The 23,596-nt window shown below is 33.8% G+C and overlaps 2 protein-coding genes across 2 annotated transcripts in view; both read left to right on the top strand.

The window, feature by feature from the left end:
• The window catches only part of LOC135695952 (zinc metalloproteinase-disintegrin-like MTP8), a 35,727-nt gene extending 25,657 nt beyond the window's left edge, over positions 1-10,070 (top strand). The window contains exons 17-27 of the mRNA XM_065215182.2: positions 731-832; positions 2,193-2,273; positions 2,935-2,985; positions 3,115-3,178; positions 3,562-3,667; positions 4,830-4,961; positions 5,585-5,663; positions 6,296-6,379; positions 7,287-7,416; positions 7,908-8,070; positions 8,307-10,070. Coding sequence (XP_065071254.2) covers positions 731-832; positions 2,193-2,273; positions 2,935-2,985; positions 3,115-3,178; positions 3,562-3,667; positions 4,830-4,961; positions 5,585-5,663; positions 6,296-6,379; positions 7,287-7,416; positions 7,908-8,070; positions 8,307-8,607 — 1,293 coding nt within the window. The 3' untranslated portion in view covers positions 8,608-10,070. The remainder of the gene's footprint in view (positions 1-730; positions 833-2,192; positions 2,274-2,934; positions 2,986-3,114; positions 3,179-3,561; positions 3,668-4,829; positions 4,962-5,584; positions 5,664-6,295; positions 6,380-7,286; positions 7,417-7,907; positions 8,071-8,306) is intronic.
• A 2,367-nt stretch (positions 10,071-12,437) lies between these two features.
• Positions 12,438-19,118, top strand: LOC135695954 (ADP-ribosylation factor-like protein 3). The gene is made up of 8 exons (XM_065215184.2): positions 12,438-12,711; positions 13,858-14,001; positions 14,655-14,715; positions 15,241-15,296; positions 15,679-15,729; positions 16,525-16,623; positions 17,488-17,574; positions 18,621-19,118. Exons 1-8 carry the CDS (start codon positions 12,709-12,711, stop codon positions 18,654-18,656), a joined length of 537 nt encoding a protein of 178 aa, XP_065071256.1. The 5' UTR covers positions 12,438-12,708; the 3' UTR covers positions 18,657-19,118.
• Positions 19,119-23,596: the final 4,478 nt, after the last annotated feature.

Genomic DNA, 23,596 nt, shown 5'->3' with positions numbered 1-23,596 from the left:
AGAAGTAAGCGGGGATGTTTGCCTTATTAGCAACTTAATTCATAACAAAATTTTGTCTTCAGATCTTGAGAAGTGCAGCTTGATAATTAACAGAAAAGCCAGCACGGCGAAAAAAGAGGCGTCTTTATGTGTCGACATAAATCATTGTAACCAGCTTTAACCCAAATTTGACAAAATTAGTACGACAAATTCAGTACGGCATACATACGACAAATTCAGTACGGCATACATACGATAAATTCAGAACGTCTTAGTAACTGGTTATGTCTTTCTGATTACGCCGTACTGATTCTGTCGTGCTATTTTTGTCGTGCTAATTTTGTCGACTTTGGATTAAAACTGGTTTCAATTATTTATGTCGAAACATAAATCTGTATCTTTTACTCGCCGTGCTGTTTATAATGTTATATAGGACCCTGGGGAAGATTAGTTATTAGGCTAACCAGGTTTATCCTCTGTAAATAAAGTTTATCTATCTATCTATCTATCTATCTATCTATCTATCTATCTAATGTTATCTTGATGTTAAAGGCAATTGGCAGGGAACTCATTTGTTGGAAGCTCGACAGATCAATGCCAAAATGCTGACTGCTGGAAAATTGTTGACGAAATTTTTAATAGCTGCCTTCGTAGCGACACTGCTGCAAATAGTTCGAAGCCTCAAAAAGATTATAAATTTTTGTTATTGTAATGATAAGATTAACTGTAATACAAGCGACCTTTTTTGTAGGAATGCAATTCAACCGGAGCAGCAGCCTGTTGCAACGCAACTACTTGTAAATTGCATTCCAGCGCCGAGTGTGCCGTTGGATCGTGCTGCAAAGATTGTAAGGTGAATTGATCGAGCTTTTAAATGTTTTGTTCATCCATGTGTTCGATGTCATGAGGAGGCTTTTAGTATTTTACTTGCTTTGTGATACACGGTCAAAGATGTTAGATGGAGATATAATGAGGATAAATTAAAGAAAAATCTTGTTCCCAGACACACCTGTGAGAACCATGGTTGAAAGACAAAGAATAGAAGTCGGACATGAAATAAACGGAAAGCTGTTTGTCGTAGAAGGGTCTACTTGAAAGAAGAATATTTGATATTGGTCGACATTGATGATCCAACGATAAAACTTACACACGTGGTTCTGCCATCGGTCAGCATTTTATAGGAAACCCTTGTTATGCCAAAACTATAATGGCGGCATGTTTCAATTATTGGCAGAGCCCGATCGTCGTTCCATCTAACAGTGTGAGAATCTATCTACACGTAAACTAAAAACCGCTATTGTGTAGACAGAAGGAGTTCGTTTGCACCTCTAGTCTTCATTAGGTATATTTTCAAAAGGGAAACGGCACTCATTGGGCAACCTCAACAGGCATGTGCTCACGCTTCTGGTTGGCCTGTTTCGACCCACAACCTAGTATAAATATTTCCTAGTTTACAATTTTCGATCATTATTCTGACCTTTTGTGCTTTGAAGCGTGCCAGACAAAAAGCTTAAGAATGTTTACAAAATCTTTGCTTTTTCAAAGTCATTTCAAAGCAATGCTCTATCGCCAAAAATTGTTCGAAGCTTTCTTCCTGGCAACTGTGTTTCCTGCAGGAAATATTCTAGCATCTAATTCGAGGATGTTGGCTACCTAAAAATAGTTTAAAGTTAGGGTTTTGCTCAAATTTGCTATGTCTCATGAATGTATCATATCAGATGCACTGGGTTTTCAGTTAGGCCAGGTTTTATGACCCCTGGAGTATTTTTCGGAGACAGCAGCAAAGTCTTTAAAATTTTTTCAAATGATATCTCGTCAGAATGCTGCTTTGGCTTTGAAGCTTTCCTAGACTTCAACATAACCCTCTGCAAGAAGAAACTTGGATAGCCAATAGCAACTTGTGACAATAGCAATGCAGCAGCTTCCACGTTTATTTATTCGTTTAAATTTGTATACTCTTGAATCAAAATACTCTTGGCATTGCGATTCTAACACTATGACCAATTAGTCAACCGTTCGGTTGAGTGCAAGCTCTGTGTTATCGCTTGAAAATCTTAACAATAGTTTATTATATTCTTCAACCAATGAGAAATTAAATGATCGTCGAAATTCGCATAGATATAATGCCTTTTTCTGTTCGCTCAAATCAAGAAACTTTTTTCCCCAAGAATTTCTTCTGGATTCTAAAGAGCTTTTTTTGTTTATTGTCGTAGTTCTTGAAGCAAGGTACTATATGTAGGAAGAGAGAGACAGAATGTGATCTTGAGGAAGCTTGCAACGGAAAATCACATGAGGTTGGTTTATTTTTCATTATTCAATTCATATTTGTAGAGCCTTTATTCTGCTGCCAAAGAAAGTAAATTTTTCTTAATTTAAGCGAGTTATGCTCTGGGAAATCATAAATCTCAAGCAAAAATTATTTGTTTCCAATAGTCACATAAACCACTAAAAATACCTACATTTTTCAACGATCTCGTAAGGTTTTGATAATAAGCTGGACACTCCTACCCATGAGGGATCATCGTTTATTACAGAAGATGGAGTTGTTTTGATCAAATGCAGCTTCAGACATTCATAGCTTTGTCAGAGCTTTATTGTATGCATTTAAACAGAGTCATCTGTAGACAAAGTATACCGACCCTCCATTGTCAGATCTTCAATAGACTTTCCAAGGATATTAGGGACGATGATCATTAGTACATTTTAAACAAAAATCATCTCTTACAATGCATTTTTATGGAACAATTCTTAAAACATATTAACAATTTTGTAATATTTATATATCTTTTTAGCATTTTTCGTTCAACAGGTCCTTGAATGATAACAGGATACTTATCCTGACCAAGTATTATTATTTTGCAAAAACAAGTGTATATATAAAATATATAAATATATATATATAAAGTATATATAATTATTTTTTGTTATTTTTATTACTATTATTTTGAATCCTAGTGCCCTGGCAATTTTTACTTGGAAGATGGTGTGGCATGCAAAAATGACACCGTAAGTTTTTTCAAGCTCGTCTCTAATTTTTCTAGAATGTGAATTTATTGCGTTTTATTATTTCTGATATATCTATTTGATTTGATAAATATTTTTCTCAAGTAACATTTTATCTTACTTTGCCAACAGGCTTATTGTTTTGAGGGTGGCTGTCGAACTCATAATGAACAATGTGAAATCCTTTGGGGAAAAGGTATTTATTGTGTTTAAACGTTCTCGATTGTTTTTTGAGGTAAATATTTTAAATTAATTCATTTTTACCAAACTTTTATTCGTATGTCATTCTTGAAAACTTTTAAATTACAAATTATTGTAAATTGAGCTGAGCCTTTATCCTTATCAAGCATAACGGAAATCTTATTTTTGTCAGAAGAAGTTAGGCACATCAACCCTACCTTCAGGATCTTATTTCACCAGAAACAGCAAATTTTCTTAACATAATAGAATCTTCAACTAATTAAAGTCTTAGACAGAGAGAAATATTTTCTAAATTTGCAACATGGAAACATTTGTTGTTTATCTAAGCTTATGTAAGCTTCTCGTCAAGTGCTTTAATTTATTGGGTTTATCGCGCAGGAGCAAAGAAGGCGCATGACTACTGTTTCAGAGAGAACATGGACGGAACCAAATGGTCGAGCTGCGGTGAAAATTCTTTAAAACAGATGATCAAATGCGCCGAGAAGTAAGGTTTTTCTCATTGTGACGTCATAAGTTCAATTCCTTTTGGCTAATCCCAGGGAGACCAAATTGCTTAGATGTTGAATTAAACTTGCGAGGAACGATCCAATATGAATGAAAGATGATTTCAAAACGACAAGGTTGCAGCAAAGTTTACCAATATTATTGCTCTGGTGTAAGGGGCTTCATCATAGCGTACGATGATTGACATTTTTATTGTTAAATCTCATTTCATTCAAATTGGGCCATTCTTCGTCATTGTGCGTTGTTCCTGTCAAATGTTCTTTGTTTTTTATCAACCACAAGATTCAGAGTATCTAGCGGACTGCTTATCTTTCTTCATCTGACATGCCATGTCTCCTTTATTATTATTTTGATTGTAATGGTTTGTAATGTCAGCATTAGTTTGAATGCCTATCTCTAATTCATATTTGCAGTCTAATACGGTGTTGTATCTTCAGAGAAGAACCCATGTGCATATATGTTAAACTAGTCATGTGTATCGTTGAGACCAGGCAGTCCAATCGATGTCATTTCTACTGAGCAAATTATATTATTACAAAAAGTAACACTGCTGCCTGTCAGTACTTTTGATGTTCAATACTGTCGTATTACATTGTGCTTGGTATAAAATTATATGGTATTACACCACTGCAGTATGGTCTTACAGATGTTTGATATTATCTACTGCATTATATTGTTTATTTAGTGTTGCATGATGTAAAATGTATCAATATCCTGCTTTTTCATATTTTAATGTCTGCTGTATTGCAATGATACGTATTATTCAAATAGTAGTATTCAATATCTGATATTATACTTGTTTGATATTATTTAATGTAGTATTATATAGTATTGTGATGTAGTGTGATATGTTGTTTATGTAGTTAGATTGTTATGCCCATAACTTTTCTTCGAGATGATGGTGTATGATAATGAAATGATATACCATATTGTTCAGCACTATATTTGTTTAGTAATATCACTTTTGCAATATTACAATGTAACTGTTACGTACCGCGCTATATCGTTTTGCAGTAGTGTTCCGCAGTATTCGGTATTAAAGATTTTTACAGTACCAGGCATTAGTATCAGGAGCCTAGCAGTTTGCAGTTGTGTTGATTACTAAGTAGTTTTCGCTATCTTTCAATATTTGTTGCTTTCAGGGACATTTTTTGTGGTACGGTTCAGTGCAAGGACACGCCACACTCTTTTCCCATTCTTGGAACTGGTGATGCGGCCAGATACAAAGGTGTTACTGTTATTGTGAATGGCGTTTCTACTTCCATATCTTGCAAGTAAGATTGCTTCCGTAATATTTAATGTTTTATAGCGCTTTATTGGCTTGTTGAAACGATCTCGGCTAACGGTTATGTTGGTAGTCAATGTTTGTTTTTTGTTGGTAACATGTTGTAGAAAGCACTTCATTTTTTCTTATTTGTTGTTCTTCCATTCTGCACTAAATCGTTGCTTACTGTCATGTTCCCTTTCAATTAGAGATGAGTTCTATACAGGTGACAGGATAAAATGCATCAAAGACCTTAATGACACGATCAAATACATCAATGTCTTTTCATTGGTTCTGGAATGGTCATTCTGAAACAGAAATCAATTCAACCCACCGACTTTGCATCATTCATGGCCTAAATACACTCTCCTCTTCTTTAATTGCATAGACTGTTTTTTTCCATAATTTGTCCTGAAGATCGTTGTTTATAATTTTATTAAGGGCTATAAAAATAGTGCTTCTGACCTCAAATTCGTCGTGCTTTCTTATGAAATCCTTGCTTATATTTATTTTTATATTATCTGCAGACATACTCTGCTAATATGAAATCCTTTTTGCTCTGATTATCCAAATATGGAATTCATTTCAATTGAATAAAGCTTGAATTATTTTTTCAATCCATGGTCTTTTTAGGCAGGGAGTAACTAGCCTCGGTCCAGATCTTGACAACCCAACCTTAGCGCAACAGGGAACCAAGTGTGGAGATGGAAAAGTAAGAGATCTTCTCTACATAACCTAAGCGTGCCCGGCTTGTTTCATTCTTTAGTTTAATGATTCAAATTTCACATCCTACAAATTGATTTCTAACTAAACTACAAGAGTAATACAAATGCAAGGACAAAATTAAAAGCCGTTAACCTCGAAATGCAATGAAATTTATTTCTTTATACTTGAAGCTTTCCTCGCCCATTGCCTATGATGATAAATCTGTCAAACCTGCTTTTTATAACGTGTTAAACTTTACATACATAAACATTAATATTGTTTATCATTTTCTAGCTTTTTATTTTAACTTTCTATATTCATTTTCATTCATTATTTCGATATTTCATATTGCAAGGGATCTTATAGTTATTGGAAATGACTTGCTAAATAACAGTAACACGAGACATAACGTTTCCAGGATTGGTTAGCTTGTTACGTAGGGATATGTCATGCATTGTTTATCAACAGAAATTTATTACGCACAATTTAACTTATTTTCATCTTTTCATTTCAATGTTATTGATATTTATATTTTTTGATCTCCGTTTCTCATGCATTGTTTATCAACAGAAATTTATTACTTAAATTATTACCTTTTCCATAATTTCATTTCTTTGTTATCGATTTTTATATTTTTAGATCTGCATTTCTCACAAATGCGTTAATATGTCTTCTCTTGACTTCATCAAACCATGTCCGAATGGAACTTGCTTCAATGGAGGGGTAGGTGCCAAATCAGTATTTAAATTCACTGTCCTCTCTTAGAGTTGCTATGTATTTTCTTTACTTCAACACCTTTGATAAACAACTTAATTTTTTCATCACCTAATTTTACCATAAGCTTCGACATTTTCACGTGGAAAAAGTAGCCATAGCAAAAATTAAACCGATTCTATTATGATAAATAGCTTAAGTTTTAATGTTGCTGCCAGTTTGTAATCTTTGCTTTTTTAGCATCTACAACGATGATAGTTTTGTAGTGACCATTATTCATATCTAATCTTGTGCTCCATTGTATTACTGTCATTTACACCTTACAGTCTCTTCGTATCCACAGTTACATGATCAATAACACATTCATAGCGTCGTCTCGTTTTCTGAGTATACGCCAAGTTTTGTATTTATTCAGTAAAAAATTCAAATTGCAACGGGCATACAACAGCGTCTCTTACTGGCTCCCTGCTATCTGCACGTTAAGTAATATCATAGCTTCAAGTTTAATATAGAAATGCGCAAGCGCTCCTAGAGTTTTATTGAAGTATGTAAAGTTATGGCTAGCTACGCCAAAAGGTTGTAACAAAGAAATCAAACTGGCAGCATCATTTACAATACTGGATTTGAAGGAAATTCGTCGATTTAAGAAGTTTTTCGTTAGTGTTAGCTGTTTACATATCGTCTACGATGAATGATCATCCTATTTGCATACTAAAGTCAAGTGGTCTAGGCAGAGCGCTCATAATTTCGAATGCCTCTGCAGGCCTTGTTGACTTGTTGCAAGTTTATCGTGTCTAGCTCATTATTAGACAGTACACAGAATGAAGAAATGTTGCCAGTGTGCGGTTGAATAATGCGAAGTGTACTATTTTGTACTATTCCCGGTATTCAGGGCTTTATTTTGTTGTTTTTGCAGGTCTGTAATAACCTCGGACATTGCCATTGTCCCCTTGGCTTTGCCTGTCCAGACTGTAAGCATCCTGGTGAAGGAGGTAGTGTTGATTCCGGTCACAAATGTTACACACCGGCTACAAAACCGCAGTCAGGTAACAAACGACAATCTAATAACATGTATTTGTATTCATGGCTGCTTCGCCTGTGCTACAATTAAACACTCTTTTACTTGCAAAGTTAATTAGACCTTCCTTTGGCTGATAGGATCGATTTAAGTTGATTTGAATACGCTATAAAATCATTTTATATCACTGGCAATTTTCATAAAGCTAAAGACTTCATTTATGAGTTTTTTAATTGTCTAGTCACTATATTAAGAAACTCGATTTTTCCTCACTTAGCACAAAATCCTAAACACTTCCCTTGAGCACAATAGCTAGTGATTGCACTGCTTACACCCTAATAATTTAAGAACAAATTAAGAACAATCCAGCCTCAGATTTTCTAAGAAATTAAGAATAACCAGTCTGGACTTCGGTTTTACCGCTTCTTACCAAATAAGTGTAGTAGAATGTATTTTTGGTCTAAAATACACTTAGCGCTATACGCAATGTATTTTGATATCATTATTTCTCTGTTCAAGGCTTAACTACTTTAGCAAAAAGTCTGCTGATTCTATTCCTTGGAGTCGTTCCAGTTTGCATCATAGCCATTATTTTGCTGTACAAGTTCAGATCCTCGTTGCCATGCAGGCCTTCATCTGGCTCAAATGCTTCTGCGCAGCAATCCAGGTCAACCGCAGCCAGGTATCTATTCACCAAATACCTGCTACGTCTCCTCCATCTTGAATTACCATGTTGATTCTTAAATTAATTTTACTCTTTTATGTGTGCACTGCTTTATAGTTTTAAAATGTAGCACATGTTGGAACTTACTTTTATCATAATTTTCGCTCCACTTGGCGTTTTAAAATGTAGCCAAAAGGCCAAGCTGTTGTATTTAAACGTTAAAAGTAAGATTTTTTCTGTTGTTGTTCTTGCAGGGAGAATAACACACCCGACGTTGCTTTCAAGCCCCAATCAAAGTCACCTGTCAGTATGAGCCAAGGGACGCATCATATGTCAGTCAACAAAGGCTTTTCTTCTTCGCCAAAACCTGCCAACCCACCTCCAAGAAATCCTCCGGCAGTACCGCAGTCTAAGCCTGTTCAGCCGTCAGCCCCAAGACTCAATCCTGTCTCCCCACCCGCCAGGGCTTCGCCTTTGCCGCCGACACGACCTGCTGGTCACCCACCGCCAAAGCCTGGAAAACTCCCGCCTTTGGTCCCACAGAAGCCACGTTGATGTATTTTATGGCCTGATGGTGATGCAAACTCTACTGCACATATGTTATTAGAATAAAATTTCTTATTATTTAAGGATGCAAAATCCAGGAAATTTACCAATTATCGTTGCCGGCTTTGGATTGGAGAATAAAATCAAGGTTTTTCTAAAACCTTTTTCACAAGACGAGATAACTGAAAACTTACTTTTTGGTCCGCTTTAGACCAAAAAGCGATTCAATCGGATGTTAATTGTTTGTATTATAGGGTTTAACTTTGCAAGAAATATTTTTGTAGTAAGTAAAAATCAAGCAATATTTTGTAATAAACGTAATTAAAGAGCCTTGCATTATGAAGTGTTGGGTAATGTTTGTCACGAAAGATCAAAGTCATGAAGCAGAATGAGTCGTAGTTGACCTTGAGAAGATTCCATTGCGTCAAAGGCCAGGGGGGGGGTGGTACTCCCATTATGGTCTGACAGGGGGTCCGGTCAGGGTCAAAGAGGGCCAACGCTAAAATTTTAGAAAATTACCCTCAAATGGTAGTACTTTTTGAAAAAAAACCTCTCAAACGGTAGCATAAAAACCGAAAATATTTCCTTGCTAGCATCCATTTCTTTGTGTTCTCTTCGTCCTTTTTTGAAAAATTTCTTCATAATTGATTGTTATTGTTTCGGGAAAGGTAAATCTTGTTCATTATCTATAACAAATCGCAAGTTAAACTGAGCAGTTCAGTTATTATCGAAAATGGGCCATTTGGAAGCCATTTGGTAAGACCCTCAAACGGACTGGACCCCCCTGTCAGGCCTTAATGGGAGTACCCCCCCCCCCCCCCCCCCCGGGGGTCAAAAGTAGAGGCATTTTAGGACCCCAAGCCCGTCACCTACTAAAACGCATTTTTCTGTGATAAGGTGTTGTTTGTGAACCAAACAAGTATCAAGCCAGCAAGTAAATCGAATGCCACTGAACTCTTGCCCTCCTTCCTCTCACATCTAATGCCTATTTATGTTGCCACGAATGTTTCATTTGATAGAGCTCACCTTTTGACGCTTAATTCAATGATTCTGTTTTCTATACATTATATTTCCTTATCTAATCGAGCTCAAAGATACTTATCAACCTTATCGAATCTCTTGTTTCTGAGCATGTTTGCGAGTGACGTCACAGATTCAGACGTCCATTAGTAATTACAAATTCCTCTACACTATATCGCACCATTTCACTTAGATAATGTAATTTTTCATTGATAAAATAAAATTGGTTTAGCTATATGAATGCTAAATGTATGTTGCATAAAATGACTTAAATTCTTAATTTGAATGTATGCTAATTTTTTACTTTTTTCATACTGCGTGAAAATATTTTAGCACTTGTGTGAAGCACAACCAGACTCTTGTGAATTCATTTACTGAATCTGTTGGATAAACCGTCAAGGAATCTATCCCTAATATTAGAGAGTTTCCATGAGAATACCTGAAGTACAGTGTCTCTTTCAATATTTTTGTTAAATCTTATATCTGTTAAATCTATTTAATAGGTAGCCTGTCCGATGATTACTGTAAGAATGTTTTGGGTGCAAACATTTCCAGTTAAACTTTTTATATTATTATACCAGGGCCCACGCCACGAATTTCAAGATGGAGGGGCCAAGTTCCATTGGAAATGTTTTTGCTTACCAAAAAAGTGAGAGAGCCGTGGCCGCTCCCCACCCCCCCCCCTCTCCCGGTGGCCTGGGCCCTGTATATATTCTTGCCCAAAGCAGTAACATTTGCTGTAAATAGTCCTATACTTTTGATCTCGTAGTTGCTGCAAGACAGTTACCTTACGCTTCAGATAATTTCACAAAGCCGGACCCATTAACCTTTGTATTGTAATATTCAGGCTATGTTTTGGTGAATTGTAATTGCTTTACGTAAATAAAAACAAAATGTAGTTAGTTTTGAATTGTTGATATTATTGTTTTCATGTAAAGTTGAAAGAGGGATATGTGCTTGAAGGTTCTTGAATAAATAGTCCCTTTGCGTAAGTAATGGTCTGAAAATAATTCTAAAGTAACAATTATCAGGCACTTTCTCTGAAAATAATACAATTTTTTAAACCATGCTCTAAAGCATAGAATTATCTACGCCACTAATCATTCTTCATTGGTCAAAGCTTACTTCTATATAATAGAATTATTCCCTGTCCTCCATTTTTCTCAGTGCCTTCACTCAACTTTCAAAGGTTTTTATTTTGCGTCACAATCATCGTAAGTATGTCTGACATAGGGCACGAGGGAAACTTATAAAAACTAGTAATGATAAAAATTAAATTATAAATTATATTTATAAAGAAATGTTCCAAACATTTTGAAAGCACTTTGTGTGTCATTCTGGCATTAAAATTTTTTATATAGCCATTAAATTTAGGCTCAGACCGGCTGTTTTTTATTTATCCAAGAATTTTTATGGCTGGGTTCAGTGGCGGGGTGGCTATGTTTTCCCTGGGGTGGCCAAGTCGATTTTTGCGCCCTATCTATATATCGTCACAGAATATCGTGGTTATATAAAGCATGTGTTTCTAGAAGGGAAATCGATTTTTGCAACTTGAATGCAAAATTTCATAAATAAAGTTTGACTAAAAATGCGAATATGTATGGAAAAGTTATGTTATCCTAACATTTGACCTTCTCGATCGTGGTTCGGTAAAATATCAAGCTATTTTGAATTGGCTTATAAGCGTGTAATCGCATATATGATGTATGATATACAAACATGGTTCAAGTTTGTTATTCTTTAGTAGTTATTAAATAGTAGTTTTTTCAACAACTTGAAAGTTTCGAGCATTGAATCGCACCATTGAATCTGACAGAGGTGGCGGCCACAAAATTGAATCTGGGGTTGACAAAGTTTAGTGACAAAGGAGGACCCACCATGGTTGGGTCCGACGCGGAAGAAAATTTTTGAAATCAAGCCCTCTAGAATGGCTAAAAATGTATCTCCCAGAATAAAATTTAACAAATCACTACACCGCTCAGAATAGACAGTTCAACGATGCTCAGAAAGACATGGATTTTTTATTTTTTTTAAAAAATTTGGTAAGGGAGGATTCATGCGTTGGAAAAAGAAAGAAAGGGTGACCTTTGGTTCACATCAATAACAAGAAGCTGCTGTATTGATTGCCAGGGTGCATTTCATGTACTTAGGCCCGAAGATCTGTGGCGTTCACTCAGGCTTTTTTGGCGTTCCGAGTACGAACTAATAAAAACATTTTTGGCATACATGAAATCTTCGTTAGTTGGCGTGCTAAACATGAAGCCACGTACATAGTTAAAACGAAAACATATGAAACAAATGTTGATTGGGTCATGGCAGCGCAACGTGCTTCGATTATAGAATCTCGCGTTATTTTAGATTGTTCACAGCAAGTTATAGCGAAGTGTTCTACCCGTGTACGATCACTTTTGATGTTACTAGCCAAATATTACAAGCAAACAATGTTGGCGCCCCCTTAACTCCATTTGCGCCCCTATTCAGGGGGGGCCATGGCCCCCCTGGCCCCCCCTGCCACCACGCCACTGGCTGGGTTGGGTTTTTCTTATTTTCTTCTTAAATTATTCGAGTTTAAGTTGAAGAAATTTGGACACGAGACAGAAGTTACTGCAGAACAACATTAGATGCGTATAGTGTATATGGTGACATTGGCCCTGACTACAATGTGAATGTGAGGGTGAAATTATTTCTTCAAAATGAATTTTCGATTGTGGTTGTTTCTTTGCCCTCGATTTTTTCCCAGTTGACCAATTTGACATAATTGTTTTACCACATCTGCATTTTAAGACCTGAGGTTAATGCAGACGAGGGGCCTGGGGCGAACTGGTTGCTTGCAACTTCCCTGCGTTGAGTTTACTTGGAGACGAAGAAGGCGGATTAAAGCTGCATGGTAATACCATAGGACGGTTTCATTTGCAAGCTTTTATTCGATCTGTGAATCGTTTTCTAGCTTGAAGAGCTTGTTAATAAAAGCAAGGCGTATTCAGTGTTACAGAAGAACACTCATTGGAGTTTGCTTAGCAGCATCATCGGTGCATAAAACTCAGTCTTCCTAATTGTAATTGCACTTGTTGTTAAAAGGGAACATTAAAAATGGTAAGTTATATTGAGACAAATAGTTTATCTTCTGATTTTATATTTTATGCTGTTGAATAATGCTTGATATCATTTTAAAGAGTAAGACGTAAACAACGTAATATATGAAAGCATTCCCTTTAACAAGCAATCTATCAATTTGTTACCATGTTCGAGTTGCATTCTATATAGGCCTATTTACAGAGAAACACGAGCATTGCTATTTGCAAGCTACCTATACTGAAATGATTATCTAACTTATTTCTGCATATAGCCAATTGCAAACCTTAATTAACTAGGACCACTAGGAGCATTCATGCCTGCTTGATTGTTTGAGATTCTTGTACGTTATCAAATCATGATGATAATCTTTTTTCTTGTATTTGATAAGAAATGACGTATGTGAATATTTGTAAATTAAAATTAACTTTTTTGATAAAATATAAACAGCACCAAGAATGCAAAATGCAGAATGTGTTAACGGGGCTGTTTTATTTGTGAAAGATGTGTTGTACATACATGATGCCTTTTGTCAATGATTTTTCTGTGGTAGAAATGGTTGGTATGTGGAGGGTTTGGTGGTTAGGAGGGAATTCAGTTTGATACAGAAAATTTAAATCAGAAATTGGACATTTTGAGATAAGGAAAGAGAAAGTTATCTTCTAAAAGGCTTTACCCTTCCAGCTTTTAGAAACTTTCATCTAATCATTTATTTTCAGAAAAGGCAAAAACTGTAATATAATTTTAAAAGAATGGAAAAATTGTAAGAACTTTTCTTATGTTGTTATTGTAAAATAATTTGCAAAAATGATTGTGAAAATGTCAAAAACATGTTGTCAAAAAGTAAAACAATTTGCTATTTCTATTGACTCTAGTATACTGTTCAATTTTGGTTTCTCAAATTATATTGTTATTAGGTTGGTTCTCACCATTTTTCCTGCCTGTTGCTATCTATGTGTATATCTGTTGATGCTTGTGGTTTCTAATCCAGTCTCAAATTTGCAATATTTTTCTTCCAAAATGATATGCATCCTGATTAATTTTTTGACAAATATGTTGGATATGTTTACACTGCTACTACTCTTCAGTGTTATCTTGCTAATATTTTGCTTTAATGTATCTTGCTATGCTTGCTATTAATGTATTAGCCAATTGTTTTAATTTTAGGGTTTACTGTCACTTCTAAGGAAGCTTAAAAGTAGAGATATACAAGATATGAGAATATTGCTGCTTGGATTAGACAATGCTGGAAAGACTACTATATTGAAAGCATTAGCATCTGAAGATATAAGTCACATCCAGCCAACCCAGGTAAGACAAAACCAACCAACCTGGGTAACAAGTCTTTCTTATGTTATTTAAGAATGAATTGCACAGTATTGTGCTACCAAGACCATGGGATGAACAACATATTAAACTCATAATGTCAACATCAAAATAAATACTTACTCTTGTCAAACCACCTAGATTATTGAATACACAATTACCAACTTGTTAACTTCTTCGAGGAATTAAAAATCCTGATTACTCCAGCAAGACATAAAACCAAATACTCAAGACATAAAATTTGATAACACCCACAGAGAGTAGCTAATCAAAATCAATGGCGGTTGAATTGATGTCAAATTGGTGTTGAATTAGTAAGAAACAAACAGGAAAATACTGGGGTGCTGTCTTAAAACAGGATAATAAGGCTTAAAATGTAATCTCATAAGAAGTATTTGGCTCCAAGAAATATATGGATTAGTTTATAATTTTTAGGATGTTTATTATTAAACATTAACACTATCATTTATACTCGCTGTTTTAAAACATATCTTTTTATCAAACATATCATTTTACCACATAATACTTCTGCCCTGAATCTGTAGAGTCATTGGGAAACTCTTAACAAAACATCTTCTCTTGCAAAGTTATTAGTTTTTACCCTAATGAATCCTGAATTTTAAAATTTGATGTTTCAGGGTTTCAACATAAAATCTGTGCAGTCTGCAGGAATTCGATTGAATGTATGGGATATTGGAGGTTTGTGATTTATTTTTGTTAACAATTCATAACTCTCAGCTATTCAAAGTGCAAGATACTCTTGTGTGTTTTTGTAGAAGAGTAAGGTACTGTAGATTCTTGTTATAGTCATGCAAAATTTGCTATAAGCAGAGTGTGACTGTAAATGGAGCTCAACTGAACAGTTTTGTATATTTAGGTCTTTCATTTTATTTTCATTGTGCAGGACTTTTACTTGGGTAGCCGTTATGTATAGCTTTATTGTCATTTCACATGTTTTGCAACAACAATTTTACCTTGGGTGTCTAGGGGCAGAGCCCCTGCTGTTAATGTCAAAGAGTAAGCCATTATTCTTGTGACCCCCTTTTTTCTGTATAACTACAACTCTGCTGGTAAACTTAGCAATATTACCTCATTATGTCCTGATATTTAGGCATTCAAAGGAAATTCTTTGTGATGACAAGGCAAGAATTATGAATCATTCAATTATGGTTTCTTTATTGAATTATCTAGAGTGAATTTAACAATAAGTATGATTTTTTAAAGGCCAAAGACGGATACGTCCTTATTGGAAAAACTACTTTGACAATACAGATGTTCTGGTAAGTTGGTAGTTTTGCTTGATTGTATAAACTAGTTTTGATCCATGATGAAGGAATATGATTTTGTCCTCAAAATATGTTCTTTACTTAAAATTAAGGTAAAAATACCTTTGGTTATTGGTGTGTAATCTAGATTTGAAGGTATATTCTTATTTTCAAAATATCTCTTGAAAGGCAATCACTTTTTGATAGAAGAAAGGAATGCCTCACTTGATATCAGTTGTTTTATTTATTGTATTCTTTGCAAATGTTGTCAGCAGTTGAACACATTTAATAAGAGGTTTCTACAGCTATTTTGTACTTTGAAATATTTTGAAAATGTTTACTAAGAAGAACCAATCAAGTTTGAAACCAACTTTTAAATAATTAATTTTTTTATCAGATTTATGTCATAGACAGTGCTGACAGAGCAAGATTTGAGGAAACTGGTCTTGTAAGTTTCCTTTTCTATATATCTCTGTTGATTAATATATTTTTTATGAAAAAACTGCTTGAAGAAACAACTGTATGGAACCGTATTATCAGCTTTTGTAAACATATGCCTGTTTATGAATTATTCATCTTTGGCAATGTTTTATGAGATCTATTAAAGCGTTTTTTGCCAAAATCATATTGGCACAAGAAAAACAGGAAAGCAGAAGTAGTTTTGAAATAGACACATCTGTTAAAAAGTTCTTAGATAACAAAAACTATTTGTTCAACTTCCAAGTTAATGACTTCAAATTCCAATTAGAATATCACATTACGGTATTGAAATGTTCGAAGTGTTGATGATGTTTATGAAAACATTACAAATTTACACTCAAAATGAAACAGTTCAGTAGAGAAGCTGAACACTGAATTTTCCACTAGATCAGAAAGTATTTCATTTAAGATACACAACATGTAGAAGTGTCTTGTGCTAGGGGTCAGAGCAAGCTAAAAATAGAAAATCAATGGTGACTAGATGTGAGATTTTGCCTGTGGTCAATTGATTCAAATCTGCTTCAAACTATTGTAATATGTGCAAGTAAGAATTACTCCTTACATAAGCGAATACAATTTGCCATCTTGATATTTAATTTTTTTTTCTTTAGAGCCCAATAAGCCTTTTTTATTGTTGTTTGTTTCAATTGAAGTTTAGAACACTATTTTGTGAATTCATTATGAGTTTGATGGATTATTTGTTATTTGTTTAGTGAAAAACATGCAGATTTAATCTTATTGGATTTTGTAAAAAAAATTTCAGGAACTTCAAGAATTGCTGGAAGAACCAAAATTAGCTGGCGTTCCTGTTCTTATATTTGCAAACAAACAAGATTTATTGTCCGCTGCTAGGCCCTCTGATGTATGAACTTTTTAATTTTTAAATTGCATTTCATCTTTTTCATTGTCAGATGTTTTTATGATTTTAGGATCCTTCAGATATAATCCTATTCTCTAATTGTTTGTTCACAGAATCTTCATACATATCTTCTTATCGGAATTAAGGTTAAGATTCTTGTCGATTGTGTTTATTAGATTAAGAAAAATAAGGAAATGCTTGAAAATATTTATTTCCTTTTCAAGGAAAAACAACATCACATACCTTAGCATAGAATGAATATTTTCTATTTTATAGAACTGATGGCAAAACCCCCGAATGACTGAAAGTTATATAAACATGTTTCAGATTTGCTCCCTACTCTAGCAGCTTTGAGAAAGAAAATTTGCAGTTTACCTATAAATATCGTAATTTTCCCACTGCCAGAAATATTTTATTTGAGTGTAAAAGAGTTGCAAAATTCACTAAAGCTAGCCGTTTATTGAAAAAGAAGGCAAATTTGATGCTTAGTGCAGAAAAAGCTTGGAGAAACTTTCAGAAGTCTACACATTTCAAAGACCTAAAAGGCCCTTAATATTGAAGAATTGCATGAGCCTCAAGTTTATATGATATTAGAGGACCAACCAATTACCTTAAAGTCTTTTAGTTCGATAATCCAAAAATGTTGCAGTTTTGTTTGTTAGAACCTGGCTTGAGGCAATGGTGATTTAGTTCTTTGATCTGTTTGCTAATTTCGAATATCGTTTTCATTTTACTTCGATTTTATGAATGCATTGTAAATAATAGGTGGATAGATATGATGCTTTAGAAACCTTTAGAGTAAAATTCTGCTACTTGCCCCGCTACCTGTCGCATGCTGGTTAACTTCGATATGTTTTTGCCTTTTAGATCGTAGATGGCTTGAGCCTGACATCGATAAAAGACCGAGCGTGGCAAATTCAACCTTGTTCCGCTACCACAAAGGAAGGCTTAGAGGTGACTACAGTGTATCTACTTTTGACTACCGTAAATTATCTAATCCCCCCCTCCTCGTGTAAGCGCTCCTTTGAATAAGCCCCCACCCTGAATACGTGCCCACCTTTACATGTCAGTTTCTGCGTTTTAACAAGCCTGGTAGGGATTTAGTGACCCTGGTGGGGCATGTATGCATTGTTTTTCCTTTCTCATTCATCGATCATACCATTACCTTGACATGCTCTTATGTCATTCAAGGCAACGCATATAACAGGATACCCCCTTTTACAATGTTTACAAGTCTAGATCTTTCCTTCTCAATTACATCACATTACATCATCATTACTTCATCCCAACCCTTCCTTACTCAGCCCATTTATTTTTAACACTTCCATTTGTATATAATTACGAATATAAACGTTGTATAAAAGAGACTTAATCAAGAAACAACCGAAAGATACACCATTAAAGTCCATGACGGATAACACATTCAGCGGCGAATGAAAAACTTGAATGAAAAGAAATGAAAATATGATTTTCTGAACTGAGACATTTTTGTGTGCTTTGGTTTATAGTTTGCTATGATATCTTAGATGGAGTTATTTAATATAATTGCAAATGAAGTGAACATGAAAATCGTGAAAATGCTACGAAACGAGCTATTCTCATTAAAAACCTTTAGATGAATTTTATAGGGCCACCTCGAAATCGTCCCCATCTAAAAAGTCCCTAAATTAATCAGCCCCTAATGGGAGGGGGGAATCGAGGATTTACTGTACTTCTTTGCGTTGTTGTTGGAGCACAGTTATTTTACAGCAGATGCTACAGCAGAACCTATGTTTTTGTCAGTAGAAGCTATTTCGAAGCCTTTTAACTTGATTCATATGGTTTCCATAAAATTGTGAAAAAGGCATAAAATATTTAAGCCAAATTAAAATGTGAATTAAAAGTTTCTGGTTGAAAAGATCATTTGCAGGTGCAGTTGTGAAGTTTATCTAGTAGCCACGGTTTTAAATGTAGGTTTATTTGTAAATTCCATAGAATCATAATTTTGTTTTTTTCAACAGCATGGTCTCGACTGGATTCGAAAGAACGTCAAATAGAGGTCATTTTACAAGAAAGGCTCTTCCGCATTGAAAACAGTAGCTCTACAATTAACCTTTGGACAGCGATGAAAAAAATTGCTTGAGTGTTCCTAACGCCTCATTTTAGTTATAAAATATTGTATGAAGTATGCAAAGCATTAATGATTTGGGTCAAGTTGTTCATACATCCATAAAAGCAATGGGTTGCTTTTCATCGTTATTTTGGGGGTAGCAATCTAAGCGTATAATATTCTGTTTAAACAGTAAGTACAATTAGCTCTGGATCATGTTCTTTTGTGCTTGAAGTATTTCAGGCTAGAGACTAGATATTATTTTCAGGTCCATTTGTGGCTTAATCGTGTACCTGGCTTAGTATTTAAGTCAGTATCTCTTTTTGTCACCACGATAGAACTTATCTTCCGACTTGAATGTTAGCGCACATGACTTATCTTTATAATAATATTTTTACTTGAAAACATATTTCAAGGTGGATTTTTTCTCTCTTGTACGAACTTTGATCATTTTAGAAGTTACTTTCCTTCTTATAGTATTTCTTGTCTCCAATTTTAAGCAATATTTTGCACTTTCCTGGAAAACAAGTCAAGATGTTTCGGAATTTTCTTCGGAATTTATTTTTCGTTATTTTTTTTGACAAAAAATCATTCTCTTAAAATATATTAATTTTCTGATTTCGACATATTAGTTTCGAAAGAATCATTTTTTAATTAGACGTTTTTTGAGCTGCCTTACTTGTTACATTTTCTAAAAGTTCAATTGGCACTGATTTACCTGCACTGATTTTTATATTATGTCTCTCAAAATGTGCTGCTTTTGTCAATGCACCGCGAACTGTGCTAACCTTCTCCCTGCGATAATATAAAAATCTTATTTCACAAAACTATTCAATTGGAAATCAACAAAATTGTTAAATCTATAATGGCTTGATTAAGTGAAATTGGGGTGCGCCTTTTCGGTGCCCCTTGGGATTTTGTTTTTGGCACAGATTACACCATTGTAGAGTTTGTGTTCATTGTAGCAGTGCTCGAGTAAGCATTGTATTGGCCAAAGCAACCAGCGTGCAAGTGTGTATTAGCCTTGCGTATATAAACTTTATGTTGGCATTGTTTCTTCTTCACACGTTACAAGACAACCTGAAGTTGGACTGTGGGAAGCGAAGTTTATTCTTGCGATACAAATGACTAAATTGGCTATCTACCTATCTACAACGCTGAAGTTGGTGAGATCATTTTCAGTTCTTTCTCTCGAGTCACATTTTATTTGCTCGAATACGTATTCTTAAACAGTGATTGAAAATGTTATCTCAAAAGAAATGCTGAGCAACCAAACGTGACGGTTAGAAGTCATTTAGCTTCTTTGCAAATATTTGGTGGTGAATTTTCACTTAACTCCCAGTCCCATTTTCACTTAACTCCCATTTTCGAAGTGTGACAAAAGTTCGGAGTAGCAAAATTTTTGCATTACATTTGGCTTGCTACTTTGTTTTTTTTCTTTTCTCCAGTTATTCTTCTCAAACACTGACGGAGAGTATCTCACTAACAAACTTGAGTAGTCATGCTATAAAAATCCTACTTGCTTGAATTTAGCGCAACATTCATTTCTAACTAACAAATTTGTTTTCCAACACCTTGTACGAGCTTAAACCAATTACTGGGCTCAGGCCTGGGTAGCTATGTAAGCTAAGTAGCACAGTATCGTTTATGAGTTTGAAACTAAACATATGGTGGTTTGTGTCTATTAGTGTGTATTAGCTTTTTCATGAACAAGCAAGGCTATAGGCTTATCAAATTAACCATTTTTTCTAGAATATTTTTTTGGTAAAAACCCCTTTTTTATACTTAATAGCAACGATAAAAAGACTTCAACAACTTGTTGCTTTATTTACATCCATTTATTGGGATAAAAATCAGGCTTCTTAGATCATCAGTTTTTCATAAAAAAGCAAGGCTATAGGCTTATCAAATTCACCATTTTTTCTAAAATATTTTTTTGGTAAAAACCCCTTTTTTATACTTAATAGCAACGATAAAAAGACTTCAACAACTTGTTGCTTTATTAACATCCATTTATTGGGATAAAAATCAGGCTTCTTAGATCATCAGTTTTTCATAAAAAAGCAAGGCTATAGGCTTATCAAATTGACCATTTTTTCTAAAATATTTTTTTGGTAAAACCCCTTTTTTATACTTAATAGCAACGATAAAAAGACTTCAACAACTTGTTGTTTTATTTACATCCATTTATTGGGATAAAAATCAGACTTCTTAGATCATCAGTTTTTCATAAAAAAGCAAGCTATATCGGCTTATCAAATTGATCATTTTTTTTAAAATATTGTTTTGGTAAAAACCCCTTTTTTATGCTTAATAGCAACTATAAGAAGACTTCATAAACTTGTTGCTTTAATTACATCCATTTACTGGGATCAAAATCAGGCTTCGTAGATCATCAGTTTTTCATAAAAAAGCAAGGCTATAGGCTTATCAAATTGACCATTTTTTCTAAAATATTTTTTGGTAAAAAGCCCTTTTTTATACTTAATAGCAATTATAGGAAGACTTCAACAACTTGTTGCTTTAATTACATCCATTTATTGGGACAAAAATCAGACTTCTTAGATCATCAGTTTTTCATAAAAAAGCAAGGTTATATCGGCTTATCAAATTGACCATTTTTTCTAAAATATTGTTTTGGTAAAAACCCCTTTTTTATACTTAATAGCAAGTATAAAAAGACTTCAACAACTTGTTGCTTTATTTACATCCATTTATTGGGATAAAAATCAGGCTTCTTAGATCATCAGTTTTTCATAAAAAAGCAAGGCTATAGGCTTATCAAATTCACCATTTTTTCTAAAATATTTTTTTGGTAAAAACCCCTTTTTTATACTTATTAGCAACGATAAAAAGACTTCAACAACTTGTTGTTTTATTTACATCCATTTATTGCGATAAAAATCAGACTTCTTAGATCATCAGTTTTTCATAAAAAAGCAAGGCTATATCGGCTTATCAAATTGATCATTTTTTCTAAAATATTGTTTTGGTAAAAACCCCTTTTTTATGCTTAATAGCAACTATAAGAAGACTTCATAAACTTGTTGCTTTAATTACATCCATTTACTGGGATCAAAATCAGGCTTCGTAGATCATCAGTTTTTCATAAAAAAGCAAGGCTATAGGCTTATCAAATTCACCATTTTTTCTAAAATATTTTTTTGGTAAAAAGCCCTTTTTTATACTTAATAGCAATTATAGGAAGACTTCAACAACTTGTTGCTTCAATTACATCCATTTATTGGGATAAAAAGCAGACTTCTTAGATCATCAGTTTTTCATAAAAAAGCAAGGCTATAGGCTTATCAAATTCACCATTTTTTCTAAAATATTTTTTTGGTAAAAACCCCTTTTTTATACTTATTAGCAACGATAAAAAGACTTCAACAACTTGTTGTTTTATTTACATCCATTTATTGCGATAAAAATCAGACTTCTTAGATCATCAGTTTTTCATAAAAAAGCAAGGCTATATCGGCTTATCAAATTGATCATTTTTTCTAAAATATTGTTTTGGTAAAAACCCCTTTTTTATGCTTAATAGCAACTATAAGAAGACTTCATAAACTTGTTGCTTTAATTACATCCATTTACTGGGATCAAAATCAGGCTTCGTAGATCATCAGTTTTTCATAAAAAAGCAAGGCTATAGGCTTATCAAATTCACCATTTTTTCTAAAATATTTTTTTGATAAAAAGCCCTTTTTTATACTTAATAGCAATTATAGGAAGACTTCAACAACTTGTTGCTTTAATTACATCCATTTATTGGGATAAAAAGCAGACTTCTTAGATCATCAGTTTTTCATAAAAAAGCAAGGCTATAGGCTTATCAAATTCACCTTTTTTTCTAAAATATTTTTTTGGTAAAAACCCCTTTTTTATACTTAATAGCAATTATAAAAAGACTTCAACAACTTGTTGCTTTATTTACATCCATTTATTGGGATAAAAATCAGGCTTCTTAGATCATCAGTTTTTCATAAAAAAGCAAGGCTATATCCGCTTATCAGATTGACCATTTTTTCTAAAATATTGTTTTGGTAAAAACCCCTTTTTTATACTTAATAGCAAGTATAAAAAGACTTCAACAACTTGTTGCTTTATTTACATCCATTTATTGGGATAAAAATCAGGCTTCTTAGATCATCAGTTTTTCATAAAAAAGCAAGGCTATAGGCTTATCAAATTGACCATTTTTTCTAAAATATTTTTTTGGTAAAAAGCCCTTTTTTATACTTAATAGCAATTATAGGAAGACTTCAACAACTTGTTGCTTTAATTACATCCATTTATTGGGATAAAAAGCAGACTTCTTAGATCATCAGTTTTTCATAAAAAAGCAAGGCTATAGGCTTATCAAATTCACCTTTTTTTCTAAAATATTTTTTTGGTAAAAACCCCTTTTTTATACTTAATAGCAATTATAAAAAGACTTCAACAACTTGTTGCTTTATTTACATCCATTTATTGGGATAAAAATCAGGCTTCTTAGATCATCAGTTTTTCATAAAAAAGCAAGGCTATAGGCTTATCAAATTGACCATTTTTTCAAAAAAAAATTTTTTTGGTAAAAACCCCTTTTTAATACTTAATAGCAATTATAAAAAGACTTCAACAACTTGTTGCTTTATTTACATCCATTTATTGGGATAAAAATCAGGCTTCTTAGATCATCAGTTTTTCATAAAAAAGCAAGGTTATATCGGCTTATCAAATTGACCATTTGTTCTAAAATATTGTTTTGGTAAAAACCCCTTTTTTATAGTTAATAGCAAGTATAAAAAGACTTCAACAACTTGTTTCTTTATTTACATCCATTTATTGGGATAAAAATCAGGCTTCTTAGATCATCAGTTTTTCATAAAAAAGCAAGGCTATAGG

This window comes from Rhopilema esculentum, chromosome 14 (assembly GCF_057945365.1).
Source record: "Rhopilema esculentum isolate cy_ngs chromosome 14, ASM5794536v1, whole genome shotgun sequence".
NCBI classification, from domain to species: Eukaryota; Metazoa; Cnidaria; class Scyphozoa; order Rhizostomeae; family Rhizostomatidae; genus Rhopilema; species Rhopilema esculentum.
This window is presented reverse-complemented; position numbering and strand designations above follow the sequence as displayed.